The 18,286-nt window shown below is 36.8% G+C and overlaps 1 protein-coding gene across 8 annotated transcripts in view; it reads right to left on the bottom strand.

The window, feature by feature from the left end:
- The window catches only part of EXOC6B (exocyst complex component 6B), a 702,680-nt gene that overhangs the window by 591,203 nt on the left and 93,191 nt on the right, over positions 1 to 18,286 (bottom strand). For all 8 annotated transcript variants that reach the window (XM_029232675.1, XM_029232678.1, XM_029232676.1 and 5 more), the window contains one exon: positions 12,807 to 13,011. In XM_029232675.1, coding sequence (XP_029088508.1) covers positions 12,807 to 13,011 — 205 coding nt within the window. The remainder of the gene's footprint in view (positions 1 to 12,806; positions 13,012 to 18,286) is intronic.

Below are 18,286 nucleotides of genomic sequence, written 5' to 3'. Positions count from 1 at the left end.
CCCAACGCAGCCAAAAATAAATAAATAAATAAATTTTGAAAATAAAGCCTTTTTAAAAAATAATAATAAACTTAATCTGATAATAAAGACAATAAAGTGGTTGTTCTTGGCCCCCTGTACAGTAATATTTAACAGCACTTAGGCTGTATATTTACATATTATATTTAAGGCATCATTTTAAATAACCTTTCATATCACTGCATATTTCAGAGGCCAAATTATATAATAAAAACACAAACAGGTACCATCTTATTTATGTCAATAAGATCAATTCATTTCCACCTGATAAGTTAGATCGAAAGTGCTGGTCTCAAGTTCAAGTCAAAAGTGAGTTCAGGGGGCTTCCCTGGTGGCGCAGTGGTTGAGAGTCCGCCTGCCGATGCAGAGGACGCAGGTTTGTGCCCCGGTCCGGGAAGATCCCACATGCCGCGGAGCGGCTGGGCCCGTGAGCCATGGCCGCTGAGCCTGTGCGGCTGGAGCCTGTGCTCCGCAACGGGAGAGCCTCCACAACAGTGAGAGGCCTGCATACCGCAAAAAAAAAAAAAAAAAAAAGTGAGTTCAGTGACCTGAATTTCATTTCCACATTAGTGTGGTACAATTTTTCATGATACTTGGAGGCTGCAGGAAATCCCAGGAATATTGTAACGGAATGAAGTTCAGTTATTGTACAAACTACCGAAGAAAAACTTCATAGTGTAGGTCATTTTCCTTTATTGTAAATTTAACAGAAAGTTAACACTGGCTCTCTCCCACAAAACTCTGAGGCCAAGTCAAATTATATGTAGGCTAGCCTATCAGCACTACTTTCCTTCACTGCTCTTTTAACTCCCTCTTTCCCCATCTTCTCCTGCAGCAGCACAGGGACTACTCACTCACCAGAACACATGCCCAAGTATGAAATGAGTGTGAACCTGCAACAGTGGCAGGGGTGAGGTAGTGTGACATTTTGCAACCAAAGGAAGGTATTGAAGAACTCATATTCTCTTCTGAACAATGGTAAATATTTAACTTAAGAATTCAAGGCAAGGGAAAGAGAACATTCTGGTTATCACAAATTTGCAACCTTTATCATCACTTTCAAGATTTTTATATTATTTTTTTTAATTTGCTTTGTTGCCTATTAAATCAAATTTATCTGTTCACTTCTTTAATAAGGCACACAATACAACAGAGATTTGAATGGACCTCAGTTTAAGTTACAACTAACACATAATTCCTTTCCCACCTTGTTACAGCTATGAATCTGAAGACTGGAGACTCCTCAATTACCCACATAAAACAGAAAAGAAAATCAATAATGCCACAGATAGGTATAAATAGTCCCTTAAATAAGGGAACGCTTCCTCTGTACCCTGAGAGTTGGAACATTTACGACCTCATATCCAGTCCACCAACAAATCCCATGTTATACACATACACCTAATCTGACTTAAGTTTCTTTTCTTTTTGTGTGTGTTCAATATATCTTCCCTAAGTTATACATGCAAAACTATGCATAGTTAAGTTATACATAAAGAGTTTATTACGAGAAACAACCGTTTCCTCCTCTCCTCTTTCTCCCCAAATCCTGCTCCCCAGAAGCAACCACTCTTTTGATGCTTACATCTTTATCGCTACATACCATGCTTATGTGTGCTACTGCTTATTTCTTTAGGGTTTTTTAATTGTGGTAAAATTTATGACATAAAATTTTCCATTTTAACCATTTTTAACTGTACAGTTCTGTGGCATTAGGTACATTCACCATGTTGTACAACCATCACCACCACCCATCTCTAGAACTTCTTCATCTTCCCCAACCGAAACTCTGTACCCATTAAACATTAACTCCTCATCCCTTTTACTGCTAGCCCCTGGAAACCATCATTCCACCTTCTGTCTTTATGAATTTGACTACTTCAGAACCTCAGATAAGTGGAACTATACAATATTTGTCCTCTCATGCCTGGCTTATTTCACTTAGCATAATGTCTTCAAGGTTCATTCATGTTGTAGCATGTGTCCAAATTTCCTTTTTTAAGGCTAAAAAATATTCCATTATATGTATATACCACATTTTGTTTATCCATCCATCAATGGACACTAGGATTGTTTCTGCCTTTTGGTTATTGTGGGGTTTTTAAGTTCTAAGCATTATCTATTGACTTTCCACCATGGAAGACGGGGGTTTAAGGTCTCTTTCACATTCCTTTTTTTTTTTTGCGGTACGCGGGCCTCTCACTGTTGTGGCCTCTCCCGTTGCGGAGCACAGGCTCCAGACACGCAGGCTCAGCGGCCATGGCTCACGGGCCTAGCCGCTCCGCGGCATGTGGGATCTTCCCGGACAGGGGCACGAACCCGCATCCCCTGCATTGGCAGGCGGACTCTCAACCACTGCACCACCAGGGAAGCCCTCTTTCACATTCTTAACACGCCAGCACCAAATATCTGTGCAGTGTCCATTCACGTATCCCTCTACAACAGAGATAAACCAATGGATTAATTACCTATATTAACTTTTAGCATTTAATTATTATAACTGTATAAATGCAATACATAGCCAAGGCATATAAGATATTGTTTTTAACCTCTAAAGACATTTAGGATTTTCACTTTGTCCTCTGGCTTCTGAAAATTCACAATATGCCTTGATATAAGTCTCTTTTCATGCCTTTTGTTGGATAGTTGGTGGGTCCTTTAATCTGCATGTTCATGTCTTAGAATTTTGGAAATTTTCCCATATTATTTCTGTGATGAATTCCTTCCCTTCATTTTTGCTTTATTTTTCTAGAATGCTTAGTATTCAAATGCTGGATCGCCTAGACTGCCCCTTAATATTCTTATATCTTTTCTATTTCCCATGTTCTATCTCTTTTTCTTTTTACTCTTCTCTCTGGAATATATTTTTAACTTTATTTTCCAAACCCTCCTTTAAGTGTTTTCTGCTATCATATTTTTAATTTCTAAAATTCTTTTTGTTCTCTGCACTTCTCCTTTTATGCAGCATTCTGATCTTGCTTTTTACATGTAATTTATTTTCTATTATCTTTCTAATGCTACTGACAATAGTTTGGGGTTTTTTGCCTTTTAGGTTTTCCTCTTCTTGCATAGTCCCCATCTTCTGCTTCTTTGTATGTGTTTGTTCTGACTCTACTTTCATGTTAGAATCTTTTCTCAAATATCTGGTGATCCTTAGCCATCTGCTCAAATTTTAAATTGGGAAACTAAAAAGCTGACTGAATGTACATCAGTCTAGTCTACTGTGGCCTTCAAAGTGATCTGACTTGCCCTTTTTACTGGGGACTACTCAGTGGACATATCTTTAGGATACTTTTCTTGGGCTAATCATATTATTCAGAGTATTCAGATTATCTTCCAATCTCACACCTGAAGGGTATAAGCCTGGTTCTGGGAACCAAATCAGAAAAGAGGGCTGTGAGATTTAGGATAAATCTCAGTATTTAGTATATAAACTTTCACTGTTTTCAGTTTGTGTCTATTGTTCTCTGATCTTCAGTTAGAGTTGGGATCAGGTAGTTAACTAATAGGAAAAAGCTGGGGAAGGAATCCAGATGTCTAACTGGTTCTGAAATAGACATTCAACCAATCTTCCTGTTTGGCCATCAATCTTACCCCCTTTCCCTGATGCCAGCAATTTCTTAAACATAGGGGTTCTGCAAAACACTAAAAATTGGGTTGTTCTCATTTTCTTCTACTACTGGTTTAGGACTGAGTTTTCTTGGATATGTTAGGACAATTATCACACATCTTTTTACTTTCCAATTTCCAAAAAATGTTGCTATCACCTGCTCTCCTAGAGTCTTTATGTTTGGGAGCTCGTGTTTTTTAAAAAAATTCCCTTAGCTGTTGTTTTTATGAGTTTGGAGAGGTGGAAGATAGAAATATATGTGTTCGACCCACTATCTTTAACAAGAAGTTAATTTGATCACTTCTTAGTACCTCCACAGTATTTTCAGATAGTTTCAAAATCCATTCAAAGTGCAATTTTAATGTTTTCATATACTTAAGAATATAATTGGAATAAGAGGATATACCTTAGAATATTAAAAAAAAAGGATGGCTTTTCCTGAAAAATGTTAAGGTGTAGGTACATTAAATTTAATTAAATACACAATTAAGAGTAATTAATTGATTTATTAACTATCTACTATGACCAAGCACTATGCTAGCAAGGTGCTGAAGATATAAAGGTAAAAAACATACCTCTGTCCTTACAGAGACCATAAACTTGTTGGGAAGACAGATAAGTAAAGCAGCAGTCATGCTAACAGCATTCCCTAGTGCCATGAGATGCTACCTTGGAGGGCCCTAGTGGCTCTCTACCTTCCCCATTCTCAAAGCTTAGCAATGAACTGGTAAAACCAGTTACTAACTCAATAGACTGAGTCAGCTCATCTGAAGAATACTAAGTCTCTTTAGCTAATCTAAGAGGCATTGATAGAATTCCCCTAGCCAAGTCATTTCTCTGACCAGCAAGGATCCACCTAGTACATATTGACTAGATGTTCTTGCCCTTCTCCCAGCTTCCCTATCAATATTACAAGAGCAGGGTCCTTCTCCTGAGGCATGTCCCACTGTTTATACAGCAAAGTTGAACCCATCAGGTCCCTCCACAAAATGACAGGAAGATGGTATTCTCAGGCACTGTTCTGACCTTTCTGCCTATAAGGTTTACTGAGGAAAAGTTACTTTATACCTATATGGCATAATACTAATTTGTGTGTGTCTATGCCTCTTGTATAACACTACCTTTATCACTTATTAAATTCTTATACTATACATTTGGGTCAATTTCTGTTCTTGTATTCTGTTCTACTCAGCAGTTTATTCTTATGATACCATATTGTTTTAAATTAAGTATTACTGCTTTCTAGTACAAGCCAAGGCTCAGTAAAAGGAATATTCTCAAAAGAATTTAATCTTAAAATAACTGAAACATATATATATATATGCATATATGTAGCATATTTGTGAGAGATGGTGTAAGTATTGCAATAGCTGCTGTTCCTCTAAAGTAATGGTCTATTTTAGGATGAGCACACTAAAAATCCATGTTCACAAATTATACTGAGAACCCATATGACAATTTTCTCTTAAAATTTAATAACAAGAAAATTTCTCCTGATAAGCTGGTATGCTTTGCTTAGCCAAAGCAAATAAATAATATGTTTATTATATATACACACACCATATAGTTTCCTTTTTATCCTGAAGAAAACTCAAAAGCAAACTGTAATATTGCCGTCAAATTAGATTTAAGGAATAAATTCTCTTTCTTCTTTCACTCAACATGAATCAAGGGTCATTGATCTTTTAAATTTAATTGTCATCTTTTTAACTGAGCTCAGGTTCCAAATATTTTAGAAGTGTATACAATAGAAATAATTTTTATGGTAAGGAGAAAAAAATGATTAAAAATGAGATCTAATTCAAGGCTGAAAATTGTCACAGAAAATTGAATTTTAGGAATAAAATTAAAAGTAGTTCAATCATCAAGTTTAACTCTAATTTTAATCTTCTCCTTCTCCATACTCTTAGAATCTATTTACGTTCACCATTCATCTAGGACGGTTCTTTTTTTTTCTTTCTTTTAATTTAACATGTATTATAAGCCTGGGACTAAGCTAAGTACTTGATTTCCCTAAATATTTCCACATCTTTTCAAAGAAGATTAAAAATTCCAACTGTACAGTTGTGAAGACTGAATGTGATGTTTAGTAACTTGCCCACTGTCATACAGCTAGCAAATGACAAATCTAGGAGTCTAATCCAAACTCCAAAGTCTATTCTGTTAACCATCATATTACTGAACAGTAAACTAAATCCCTACTATCCTCTTCAGATTCTAAAATTGTGCTATCTATCATAAGCTACTCTGATTGTTGCCTACTTCAAGAATCCCATATAACACAGCTCTCACATTCCCCCACCTTACCCGCAGGCCATCCATATCATCAAAGAATAAGGAGCAAGAATTAGTACAAACACAAAAATACTAAAATCAAGAAGAAAAGAAAATAAAAAGTAAATCCAGGAACACCAAACCAAGTGAGCACCAACTTCTTTGACTCCAAAGGCCATATTCTGTGGAAGTTTTGCATAGCATCCAGCGCAAAAGAGATTTCAACAGCAATACTGCTTTTACTTGGCAGTCATTGCATGGCCTATGTGAACTCAGTTGGTAGTACTATGCCTGATCTAAGTCAAAGATGTTCTACACAATAAATAAAACAGCACATTTTGCTCTAGTCAAGACTTAATCAAAGAAAGTCAAGGGCTGACAGAACCATGGTGACAGTTAATCTCACCCAAGGAGCAGTTTCTTTAAAACTAGTTACTAAAGGAAGAATGCCTGGGGAGCCTTCCATTTCTTTTATAAGCAACCAGTTCCTGTTCTAAGCATCAGTCATATAACCTATATAATTTGGCAAAGCCAAGTTAGAATTTTAAAAGTAAGTAAATCCTTCCCTTTGTTAAAGGGCCCCACATAGAAATCAACCTAGCCAAGAATGTTTACCTTACAAATGTTATTTAGTCCCACAAAGCCTAAGGCAAACTAACCAAAATAACAAATACAGAACTTCCCTCCTGCACAAATCAATTCCATAACAAGTGAATTACAGAAATCAATTTCAAAAGGAGAACTAAAAAACAGCAGACAATTAACGAAGAACTACTTTAGACATTTTTTATAAAACAGTTCAAGCTAAGCTGATTATTCAAAAATAAGACATACACAGTATTTTGGAAGCACACTGTAAGAATATCAACACAGAAAATGGAACAGGATAAAAGGGAGGGTTTTTCTACTTGCTTTAACTATGGCTCTACTTCCCATGGCAGACTCATAGGTGGGTCCATTAAATGCTTTCATTACAATACAGTGTTAAAAAGATATATACAGGAACATGAAACTTTTTTTTTGTAAAATAAGACCGCTTGACTTAAAATTCGATATGGTAATACACAGTAGAATGGACAATTTTTAAATTCCTCCTCAGATTCTGCTATATGATTGAACTTCTATCCTAGTTTTCATACTTACACATTTTTCTTACTTTTCTGCAGCTTCCCAGGTATTGTATATTGGAAGACAAGTGAAAGACTCAGAAACTTCTAGCTTGACACCTTTTAAACCAGACTGACTATACCATTGTTTCCTAGACCCAAAGGCAAAATTAAAATACAAATGTACAGTTTAGTAAAAAGTAATTCTATTCAAGGCCAAAATAACAGAGTGTATTAGTTTTCTACTGCTGTGTAACATACTACTATAAACTTAGTGACTTGAAACTACACACAATTATTATCTAAGTTTCCATGGGTCAGGAGTTCAACATGTTTTTGCTGGGCCTTCTGCTCAGGGTCTCGACAGGCTGAAATCATGATGTCAGTCAGGTCTGTGGTTTCATCTGGAGCTCACAGTCTTCTAAGTTCACTCATATTGTTGGCAGAATCCAGTTCCTTGTGGTTGTAGGACTCAGGTCCCCATTTTGTTGCTGACTGTCGCCTGGGGATAGCTCTCAGCAACTCAAGGCTGCCTACAGTTCCCTGCCGTGTGGCCCCCTCCAAAACATGGCATTCTGTTTCTTCAAGACCAATAGTAAAGCATCTGCTGCAGTTTTTAATCTCTCTAACTTTATATCTGACCTCTAGACCCTCTTTTAAAGGTTCTCACCTTACATATTAGGTTCACACGCTCAAGGGAGAGGATTTTACAGGATGCACAGACCAGGGGGCAGGAATCCTGGGGACCATCTTAGAATTCTGCCTACCACATGTAATCAAAGCAAAAAGCTTCCTACAGATAAAGCTTTATCCAGAGACAATATAATAGTTGGAATACAGAGAAATGTATAAACTACACATCCTTCAGGTCATCCTCAAACAGTATTTTTGCATCATCCTCAAATAGTATTTTTTGCATCATATCTCTTGATAAAATTGGACAACAAACAGTTTGAGATTATAATCTCAGGTAAAAGTTTGGAGCCACATTTGCTCATTAAACCCTAATTAGGGTGGAGTCCTTCTGGTAGTTTAACTGGTATATCCCAAAGATAAGCCAATCTACCAACTGCCTCCATCATTTCATTGTACTAAGGACAAAGCCCCACCCATGGGTCAATGCAGCAACTCAGGATAGGGTAAGTGGAAGAAGAAAACGGGAGATGTCCACCAAGAAGAAGCACAATCATTTACATAATTTCCAGAAGCTCCCAGACCAACTATCAATATTAAGTGATATTTTCAAATCTGTTTTCTTGTATGATTCTAAAGGCCACTTAGAATTTTTTTTAAGGAAAAGAACACATTTTTAAGGCCAAAACTGCAGTTGCTGAACTAAAACTGATGATGATAAAGCTCTGAATAGTGGCATAGACAATGCTAAAAACCGGATTAGTAAATTAGAAAGCAAACATATGGGGGAGAAATGTCAAAGAGATGAAATTGTGAAGAAAAACAGACAAGAGACATGGAAATATGTATTTTTCTAAGCTCTGTAATAGCAGGTTGTAGCAGACTAGCTAGGTATTCACCAAACGCATTTCCTCTTTCTCCTGGTCACACAGATAGACTATATTTCTAATCCTCGCTTGCAGTGCATGAGCTTCTGCTGATGTAATGTTGGCAGCAGTCATATGTATCACTTACAAGCCTGGTCAATTAAAAAAAAAAATCTCCAGGCATTATTTACTTTTTTCTCTACTGCTGTAACATTGAAAGCCACATGTTGAAGTGATAGAGCCACAAGTTGGAAGAGTCCTGGATCCCTTCACAGTCACTTAAAGAAGAGCTACCCAACCAGGAACATCCATTTTGGACGTCACATGAGCGAAAAATAAAATTTCTACGGTGAGATTTTAGAGCTTAGCTATTACAACAGGCATCATTATTTAAAGAAACAGGCACTGGCATTGGAAGAATGGTGTTGCCATAACAAAAAAACCTAAAATAAATGACATCAATTTAGAGGTCAGGCAGTAGGCCACAAGAATGTATATTTAGCAAGTCAAAGGCCTGAAAAGCCCTGTGATATTGTGGCAAAACAACTGGCAAAACTGGAACCTGTAATAAATGAAAAGGCACACTGCGTGTCTATTGGGTCTGTAGCTCTATATGTGAATGTAGAGAGAGAGTTATAGTGTATATTGGCATTTGCTTTCTGCTTTTAGCAAGGTTTTACACAAAAACGATGAGCACAGAATTTCCTACTTTGAAAACTGAAATTACAGGGAATAGCACAAGGCCAGAAACTTGGGCCTCAGAGGGTTAGAAAGATGAACACATATAGATCCCAAATAGTAAAAGAAAAAGATGGTAAATTTTGAGCAATTAAGTCCAAAGAAGACCTCCTTGAACAAAGTGACTTAATCCTGAGGCAAAAATTAGATTCAGGTATGGTTTTCTTACCCGTTATTTCATATAGCCTCCAAGTAGGGCCTAAGTAAGAAAGAGACATGAGGCAAGGGTTATGCTCCCCCAACTCTACTACCTCCCCAAACAGGGAAGAAGAAAAAAAATCATTCCTGAAAATTATATTTAGAAAAGAACAGTGGGTATGGTATCTAAATAGAACCTATTGGAAAGAGACAGATCAGAGGTCTACTAAGTTTTGAGTTAACTATAATGTCAAAACCCCACAAATCTGGACTAAATAAAACTTTGTTCAGAACCTTAAAACAACCCTTGGGCTCCTAAACTTGTAGAAGCAGAAAGTAAGCACTGAAAGATAGAGATATAAATGTGGTTGTAGATATAAGTGTAAATGTAGATGTATGTGTATATCTACAGAGAGAGAGAGAAAAATCTTCAAATGAAGGCATATTCCCCAGCACACACTTCAGAAATGTACACAGAAAAAAATAGGGAAAGAAAAACTAAGATGCAGCCAAGAGCCCAGGAGAACAATGGGCAAAGGAGTTCTTTCCACAGAATCAACATCTAGACAAGGAAGTTCCCCTACTACTAAGGCAGAAAGATTTCCCAATGATGGCCCAAAAGGATTACATGATTTGCTATGAAGCAGGTAATACTGTACATCTCCTGTTCTTCCCTTTTCTAAATGGAAGTTTTTGTTGTAGCTATTCTGTTCTAGCTTCTCCATGGTATACTGAGGGTGGGAGGGCCACAGGTGCAGATAACCTATCTTAGTTCCTGGTCATCAGCCCACTGAAGAGCCACATCTGGATCTGATGGAGAGTACTGAGCATCCCTGGAAGATATCATACTTTGAGATGGATGTAGTAACTAGATGGGATATTGGGTTGTATTCCTTAGGGAAGGGACAAGTATGTTCTATGGATGAGAGGAAGAGTGAACAGATACGGAATTCCCTGATGGCGCAGTGGTTAAGAATCCCCCTGCCACTGCAGGGAACACGGGTTCGAGCCCTGGTCCGGGAAGATCCCACATGCAGTGGAGCAACTAAGCCCGTGTGCCACAACTACTGAGCCTACGAGCCACAACTACTGAGCCTGTACACCTAGAGCCCACGCTCTACAACAAGAGAAGCCACCACAACGAGAAGCCCACACACCGCAACGAAGAGTAGCCCCCACTTGCCACAACTAGAGAAAGCTCACGCGCAGCAACGAAGACCCAACACAGCCATAAATAAATAAATTTATTTAAAAAAAAAAAAGGAGTGAAGAAATATTTGATGACCAAAAGGGTAGAACTGTGCCAGAGACTAGCTACTATGCACCAAAACTGTGTTCTTCTCTTAGAAAGAGTGAGATTATATTCCCCAGCATCCCTTACAGTTTGCTATGGCCATGTTATTAAGTTCTGGCCAGTGAAATCAGAGAAGAATTGATGATGTGTCACATCCATGCCTAGCCCTTAAAAACCCTACCACATGCAATACTCTTTGGTCTTTCCCCTTTTGCAGCAATCTTCAAAACCATATTAAAAATGACAGACCCATATAATGGAAACTTTCCTTAAATCACCATTGCAAAGAAAACCATCACAAATCAGAAACATCATTTTGGGCTTGACATAAGTGAGAAATAAACCAGATCCTCTCCCTCTTTTCTAACATCCATGAATTCAAACAAATATTTACTGAACACCTACTACGTACAAAGTATATGGTAGTTTCTCTCCCTCCTACTTTCCTTACTTTTTAGGTACTACAAGATTTTAAAATGTGTAAGATATCTTTATTCAATGATCTTATATATACCATAGCATAGGATAGTAATACATGCAATAAGAGCTATACTTGAGATGAAAAATGCTATAGGAGGAATAAAGGGTTATCAGTTAATTAAAAAGTCCTGAATTCACGAAAGGTTTCTTCACCATTTCTTTAAATGACAAAAATACAGCCAACAGCTAACAGTTTACACATTTTGAGTGCCATAGCAGACAAATTCATCTCAGTCTAATCTGAATTCTACTAGAGAATCTGACCTTTACAAGCTGTCTGAACTTGAGCAAATCACTTCCCTGGCCTAGGCCTTAATTTCTTCAGATAATTAGGGGAGAGGCCAGATATCTCACATTAAATGAAATAACAATATTCTTCATGGAATCCTCTCTTTCACCAAAAAGGAAGTAATTTCTCAAGCAAAGGCCTAGGAAAAGCAACTTTGTACTATACTCTTGTATATTTTGAAAAATTAGTAAAAATTTGTCAACCACAATAAAGACTTGTCTTACAAGATACCTTCATTCCTGTACAAAGTGTATTTTCAATGATTAATTTTGTTTCTTCACCACTAAAAAAAATGACATGATATGATTATTTCCATCAGGGTTTATCATCAACTAGTTTTAAGCTTTCCACTTCGGAAAGTATAACAATAAGGAAATTAAAAGAAGAATTGGGAAAAGAATATGTGTATTCCCTTAGGAAAGGGATTTCCAAAGAGGCAGATCTCTTTTGCAGAATCAAAGACATATCTAAAAGATTACCAAGGCTAGCTGAGACCCAAAATATGACCTACTCCCTCATTCCTCACAGAATTAAGAACTACAAATGACTTATTCAAGAACACAGTTGTTTATAGAACCAAAAAACGCTTTCCATAAACAGCTGGATCTTCTACTTATTGTTATAGGTTACATCATAAGGTATACTGAGAAATTTTAATAAAAGCAGTGTGACTTAAATTTCAAAAGAGCAAGTAATACTGCAAATTATTACTGTTCTTTATTCATAACGACAAAGTACTTCTGGACGTTCCTTGTGGCTTTCATAACTTAGAGATGAAGATATTGAAAGAAAAAAATCAAAACACTTTCAACACATTGTTAATTTATAAGCTATAAACAAATTCCTTTCTGTGATCATAATTCCCAGCATTTCCCAAAAGGCCTTTTTTCATTGATACCCATTGATATCAGAAATAACAATTATAGAAATATTCATATATAACATGACATCTTGCTTACATAGTAAATAATCAACCAAAGGTACCTGCAGCACAATTCAGCTCATTAACTAGAAAGAGAACTTTTAAAAATCTTGGGGGGAAAAAAAATCTTGGGCTTCAAATCATACCCAAAGTCAAGAAAAGTATTCAAAACATAGAAAAGCCTCTTCAAAGCACCAATATAAACCATCACAATCAATCAGTATGTACTGAATATTCACAGAGCAAAACAATATACTAGTAAATAATTCACTGCTCTGCTAAGAAAATAAAAGATATTTTAAAATCATGTGTTCCCATAAAGATGAAGGACTTCCCTAAAATGACAAGAAACAATTAAGACATTTAGCAAAAAGAAATCTGTGTTTAACAGAATACTTGCAAAGTCATTGGCCAACCTATCATAAACCCAAGACCTACTTGCTTCATGGCAGTCTCTCCAATTTTGTCTGAATGTTTGCGGATACTCTCCAGAAAGTCTTTGAGATCAGACATAGAAACATCCTTAATTTCTTCTCGAAGCTTGGGGATATTGTCCACCATCACCTTGCAGAATCGATAATGGCTTACTTGAGGCAGATAGGTATGCTCTAGATGTTCCAGAGTTTTCAGTGCAGGATAATGCCTATAAAAGGAATTGTATCACCTTTAGCTCAACCAGTCTTCTTTAGGGCCATAGATATATTCCTCAGGCAAAATTTCTAGCCCGAATTAGTTTTCACTGTACATTAAGACAAATCCAGGATTACGTTTCCAAAAACACATGAATGGAAAAATTAATGTCAAATTATTAAAAATCAATATATATATTACAGGACTTAATAAATTATAATCAAAAAAAGATTTTTCCCAAGAATACAGAAAACTTTGAAAATCCACCAATGAAACTCATTACATAAAGAATAAAGGCCATTGCTAGGAAAAAATAAATAAAGGGAAATATAAAATGATCATATCAATGCCACAAAAATCATCCCATAAAATAAAGTACCCAAGGATAGACTTCCAACTATGGCACACAGAAGAGCTTAGCAAATCTTCTACCCAAAAAGCAAATATAAACTAGACAAAACTGTCCCAAACAACCATTTCAAGACTCCGGAAATTGGAAAGGACTCTGCAGAGGAGAACAACAAATTGAGAAGGGTTTATTCATGAAAACTGCTAAATAGAGAGGGACTTTGTGGCATTCTTGCCTGGGGCTACCTCCATCACCCTCTCCACCTCCCCTCACCCCATCACTGGTTATGGCTTGTCAGGAAAATCAGCAGCTTCTCTTCAGTTAGGGGCTGACATGATTTGGAGCAGAGGGTGAAAATCTAATATGGAGTGGTGTTGTTAGGAAAAGTAGCAAGCTCATTTTAAAAAAGGAAGAGAGCGGGGGGAACCTCCAGCTCTACCGGCCTGAAGTTCGTCTAGGTTGGAACAAAGAGCAGACTGGAGGACTAACCAAAAACTTAACAGGGAAGTCCTGGAAATAAGAGACCCATAGAATAACCTGATAGCTCTCTGAATACCCCTAGCTGACTGAGAAGCTGTGCACAAATGCAGGGGACACCTAAAAGGGCCTAAGCACTCCACACATCCTTAGCTGACTAGGAGACTGCAGGCCTGCACATAGGAGAAGGCTTGGCAGAATATAAAAGCTCAGCAGACTTGAAAACTTGCCTGAATTTTGAATGCACTCCCTAACCCACATACAAGTCCACTAACAAAGGGTAGACACCTTTCTCAGCTCAAGTTTCTTTGAGCACCCAGGACCAACCATTAGCTGATGACTAGCCTTTAAAAATGAAAATGAATTATATTCCCAGATAAACAAAGACTAATAGAATTCCTTGCTAGCAGATTTGCCTTACAAGAAATACTAAAGAAAGCCAGAAAGGAAATGAAAGCAGATAGTAACTTGAATTCAGAGGAAAAAAAATGAAGAACATAGGAAAGAGTAAATATATGCTAAATATAAAAGACTGAATAAATGTGGGGTTTTTTTCTCTTTTCTTCTTTTACTATCAGTAAAAGACAATAGTTTTTAAAGCAATGATTATAACACTGTATTGTTGGGTTTATAAATATAGATATAATATAAATGACAATAATAGCACAAAAGAAGAGGGAAGAAATGGAGCTAAGTTGAAGCAAAACTACTTCTATATATTATATCAAAACTACACGAGCAATGACCTAAAGCAGACTGTGACAAACGAAGAAGAAGATTATAATCCACAGAGTAACCTCTAAAAAAAAAAAAAACCTCAAAAAATACAACATTAAAAGGTTTACAGAAGAATTAAAATAGTATACTACAAAATATTTAATACAAAAAAGAAGTAAAAGATAAGAACAAAAAAGACTTGAAAAACATAGAAAGTAAAGAGCAAAACCCAACCATATTAATAATTATATTAAATGCAAATGGACTAATAAGCACGCAAATCAAAAGGCAGACACTGGGGCTTCCCTGGTGGCGCAGTGGTTGAGAGTCCACCTGCCGATGCAGGGGACACAGGTTCGTGCCCCGGTCCGGGAAGATCCCACATGCCGCGGAGCGGCTGGGCCCGTGAGCCATGGCCGCTGGGCCTGCGCGTCCAGAGCCTGTGCTCCACAACGGAAGAGGCCAAAACAGTGAGAGGCCCATGTACCACAAAAAAATTAAAAATACATGTTCAAAAGGCAGACACTGTCAGACAGGATTTAAAAAGCATGATCCAGGGACTTCCCTGGCGTTCCAGCGGTTAAGGCTCCATGCTTCCACCGCAGGGGGCATGAGTTCAATCCCTGGTTGGGGAACTAAGATCCCGCATGCCGCACAGTGCGGCTAAAATAAAATAAAAAATAGGGCTTCCCTGGTGGCGCAGTGGTTGAGAATCTGCCTGCTAATGCAGGGGACACGGGTTCGAACCCTGGTCTGGGAGGATCCCACATGCCGCGGAGCAACTAGGCCCGTGAGCCACAACTACTGAGCCTGCGAGTCTGGAGCCTGTGCTCCGCAACAAGAGAGGCCGCGACAGTGAGAGGCCCGCGCACCGCGATGAAGCGTGGCCCCCGCTTGCCAGAACTAGAGAAAGCCCTCGCACAGAAACGAAGACCCAACACAGCAAAAATAAATAAATTAATTAATAAACTCCTATCCCCAACATCTTCAAAAAAATAAATAAAAATTAAAAATAAGTAAATAATATAAAAAGCATGATCCTGGGCTTCCCTGGTGGCACAGTGGTTGAGAGTCCGCCTGCCGATGCAGGGGACACAGGTTCGTGCCCCGGTCCGAGAAGATCCCACATGCCGCAGAGCGTCTAGGCCTGTGAGCCATGGCCGCTGAGCCTGCGCGTCCGGAGCCTGTGCTCCGCAACGGGAGAAGCCACAACAGTGAGAGGCCCGCGTAACGCAAAAAAAAAAAAGCATGATCCAACTATATGTTGCTTACAAGAAACCCACTTTAGAATCACAGATACAAACAGACTGAAGTAAAAGCTAGAATAAGATATACCCCAAAAGTAACCATAAAAGTGCTTGAATGGCTATATTAATATCAGACACATTAGATTTTTTTTGAGGGTTTTTTTTAAGCTATGAACAAAGAAAAGCCACAAAAGAGCCCTCAAAATGGCAAACACGAAAAAAAAAAAAAGTTGAACTGATGTGAAGAAATGAAAATAAAAAATAAAATTTTGTCACTCAAACTGCCAACGATTTCTTAAAAAATAATGGATATTATTATCAGGGGTTTTAATAAATGAGAATTCACAGCCTGCTGATAAACATATTTATATTAATGATTCACGTTTTCAATGAAAAATTTCACCAAACAAGTATTCTAAACAGTTGCATTCTCCCCCACAAAAAAATTACATGTACAAAAATATGTATAAGCCTCTTGAACTGTAGTTATTTATATTAACAAATAAAAAACTAATCTAGAAGTCTATTAACAAGGAATTGGTTAAACGCATTATGATATATCCATGTAGTATATATGTATATGCAAAGAATAATACAACAGCGAAGTGTTTACAATATTGTTGAGTGAAAATTATTTCAAAAAAATTGAACTTACAAGTATGATCATAATGTTTTTCAAAATTACAAATATTATACATGTGTAAATTATGAATACATATGTATGTATGAGCTACACAGTACTAAATACAAGCACACACACAAATATAAGTACACAGAAAATGACTAATATATACAAAAATGTTAACCATGATTTTTCTTTCCTTTGGATAGGAACATTATGGGTTAATAGTTTTCTTCTTCACGTTTTTAATTTCTACATTTCCCATATTTAGTATAGGAAAAACTCAGTTTTGATCCTGTAAGTAAAAGACTTATAGTTCTATTTCAGGTTTTAAGAATGAATTCCATGGGAGATACTTAAACTCTTCTTACTCCAATGCACGTAATACCACAAACACTAAAGATTAGAGGTTGGATTTACTTGTTTTCTTTGCTTATGTTTTTCCCTCCTGTGTTCCAAAAATCAAAATCTTAGTCCAAATAAATGAAGGGAAGAAAGATTTATTTCCCCTAAATTAAGAAATAAAATTACAAATATAGTTTAATCTGAAATGGTTGCTTTTATTAAAATTTTACAGACTCACAAACAATACAATTCACATGGTTTAGTATAAACAGAATGGTGTTTATACTACAATTAGGTACGAAGAGCTATGTGCAATAAAATGCATTTCCTCTAGAGAGAAACTTTAGAATGGATATAAACCTAGAAATTAAGCCAAAAAGATAAACACACTTTAGGGTTTAGTTATATTTTGGAACATTGTTTATAGAATGAGAAAAATCTAACAATGTTGCCTGCAGACACAAGGCACATTCACTGATGAGACACATGGCTGCACAGTGAAAACATCTGGTCTGTCAAATAACTCCACATTTTTCAAGGCTAATTAGTACAAAACCCAGTGATTTCTGGCAATAAAGAATGTTACTTTACTTCCCCATTGTCCTTTCCCTAACACACTCATACTCCAACTGTAACAGATCAATAAGATTCATTCAAATTTCTAGTGTACTTCAATATCAGTGACAGGTTAAAGAATGACAGCCAATTAAACACCTCTATAGCAGACACCAAAAGAAAAGAATTCTATTTCCAGGGGCCATGGAAATCTAAAACAAGATTTTGACATTACTTTTGACAACCTCTAAACATTAAAACCGAATCAAAAGCCAAATGTGCTAGCTCTCCCCCTCCCCCCCACCGCATGTAGGCTCCCTAATAAGAGATGTGAGCAGAAAGAAAGTAAATGAAATAAAAGCAAGAAATTTTTTAAAATAAGGCAGGAAAAGACGTCTAAATAATCCTAAAAATTGGATAACTTAAGGTCAGAATAACTTAGACATGGTTGAATGCTATCCTGAGAAGAGGAATGTTGATTCTAGGCAAATTAAACTTTGGAACTTTTTTGTCACGGTATGGAACTCGTTCACAATGATGGTTTTTAAAATTCTAATAAGTAATCTTTCAAAGTGGATTACAACTACCCATGAGAAATTTCTTAAAATTCAGAGTATGATAAGAATATTAAACAAAAGCTTTCTGCACAGAAAATATTAGTGTCTTTCCTAATTGAACAGCATCATTAAGAAATATTTAATCCCTTCTATGTGCTAGAGATAGAAAGATGGTCAGATATCTTTCTGCAGGGAACATAAAACCTAGTAGTATAATGAGTATTTATAGCTTAAAAAAAAAAATAACTAGGCTTCCAGCCATTAAGGAATAACAAGGAACAGACATGAACTCTCACTCTTAAGAAGTAAAATACTGGCTAAAATACATAAAACAACTGCTTTCACATAGTGAACATCAAGTAACACAGAACTGTGATCTCTGAAAAAAGGGAAACAAACAAGGTGAATTTAATAGTTAT

Source organism: Monodon monoceros, unplaced genomic scaffold (assembly GCF_005190385.1).
Source record: "Monodon monoceros isolate NGI ecotype Baffin Bay Population unplaced genomic scaffold, NGI_Narwhal_1 Super_Scaffold_19, whole genome shotgun sequence".
Classification (NCBI taxonomy): domain Eukaryota; kingdom Metazoa; phylum Chordata; class Mammalia; order Artiodactyla; family Monodontidae; genus Monodon; species Monodon monoceros.
The sequence above is the reverse complement of the archived record's forward strand: the minus strand, read 5'-3'. Positions and strand labels throughout refer to the sequence as shown.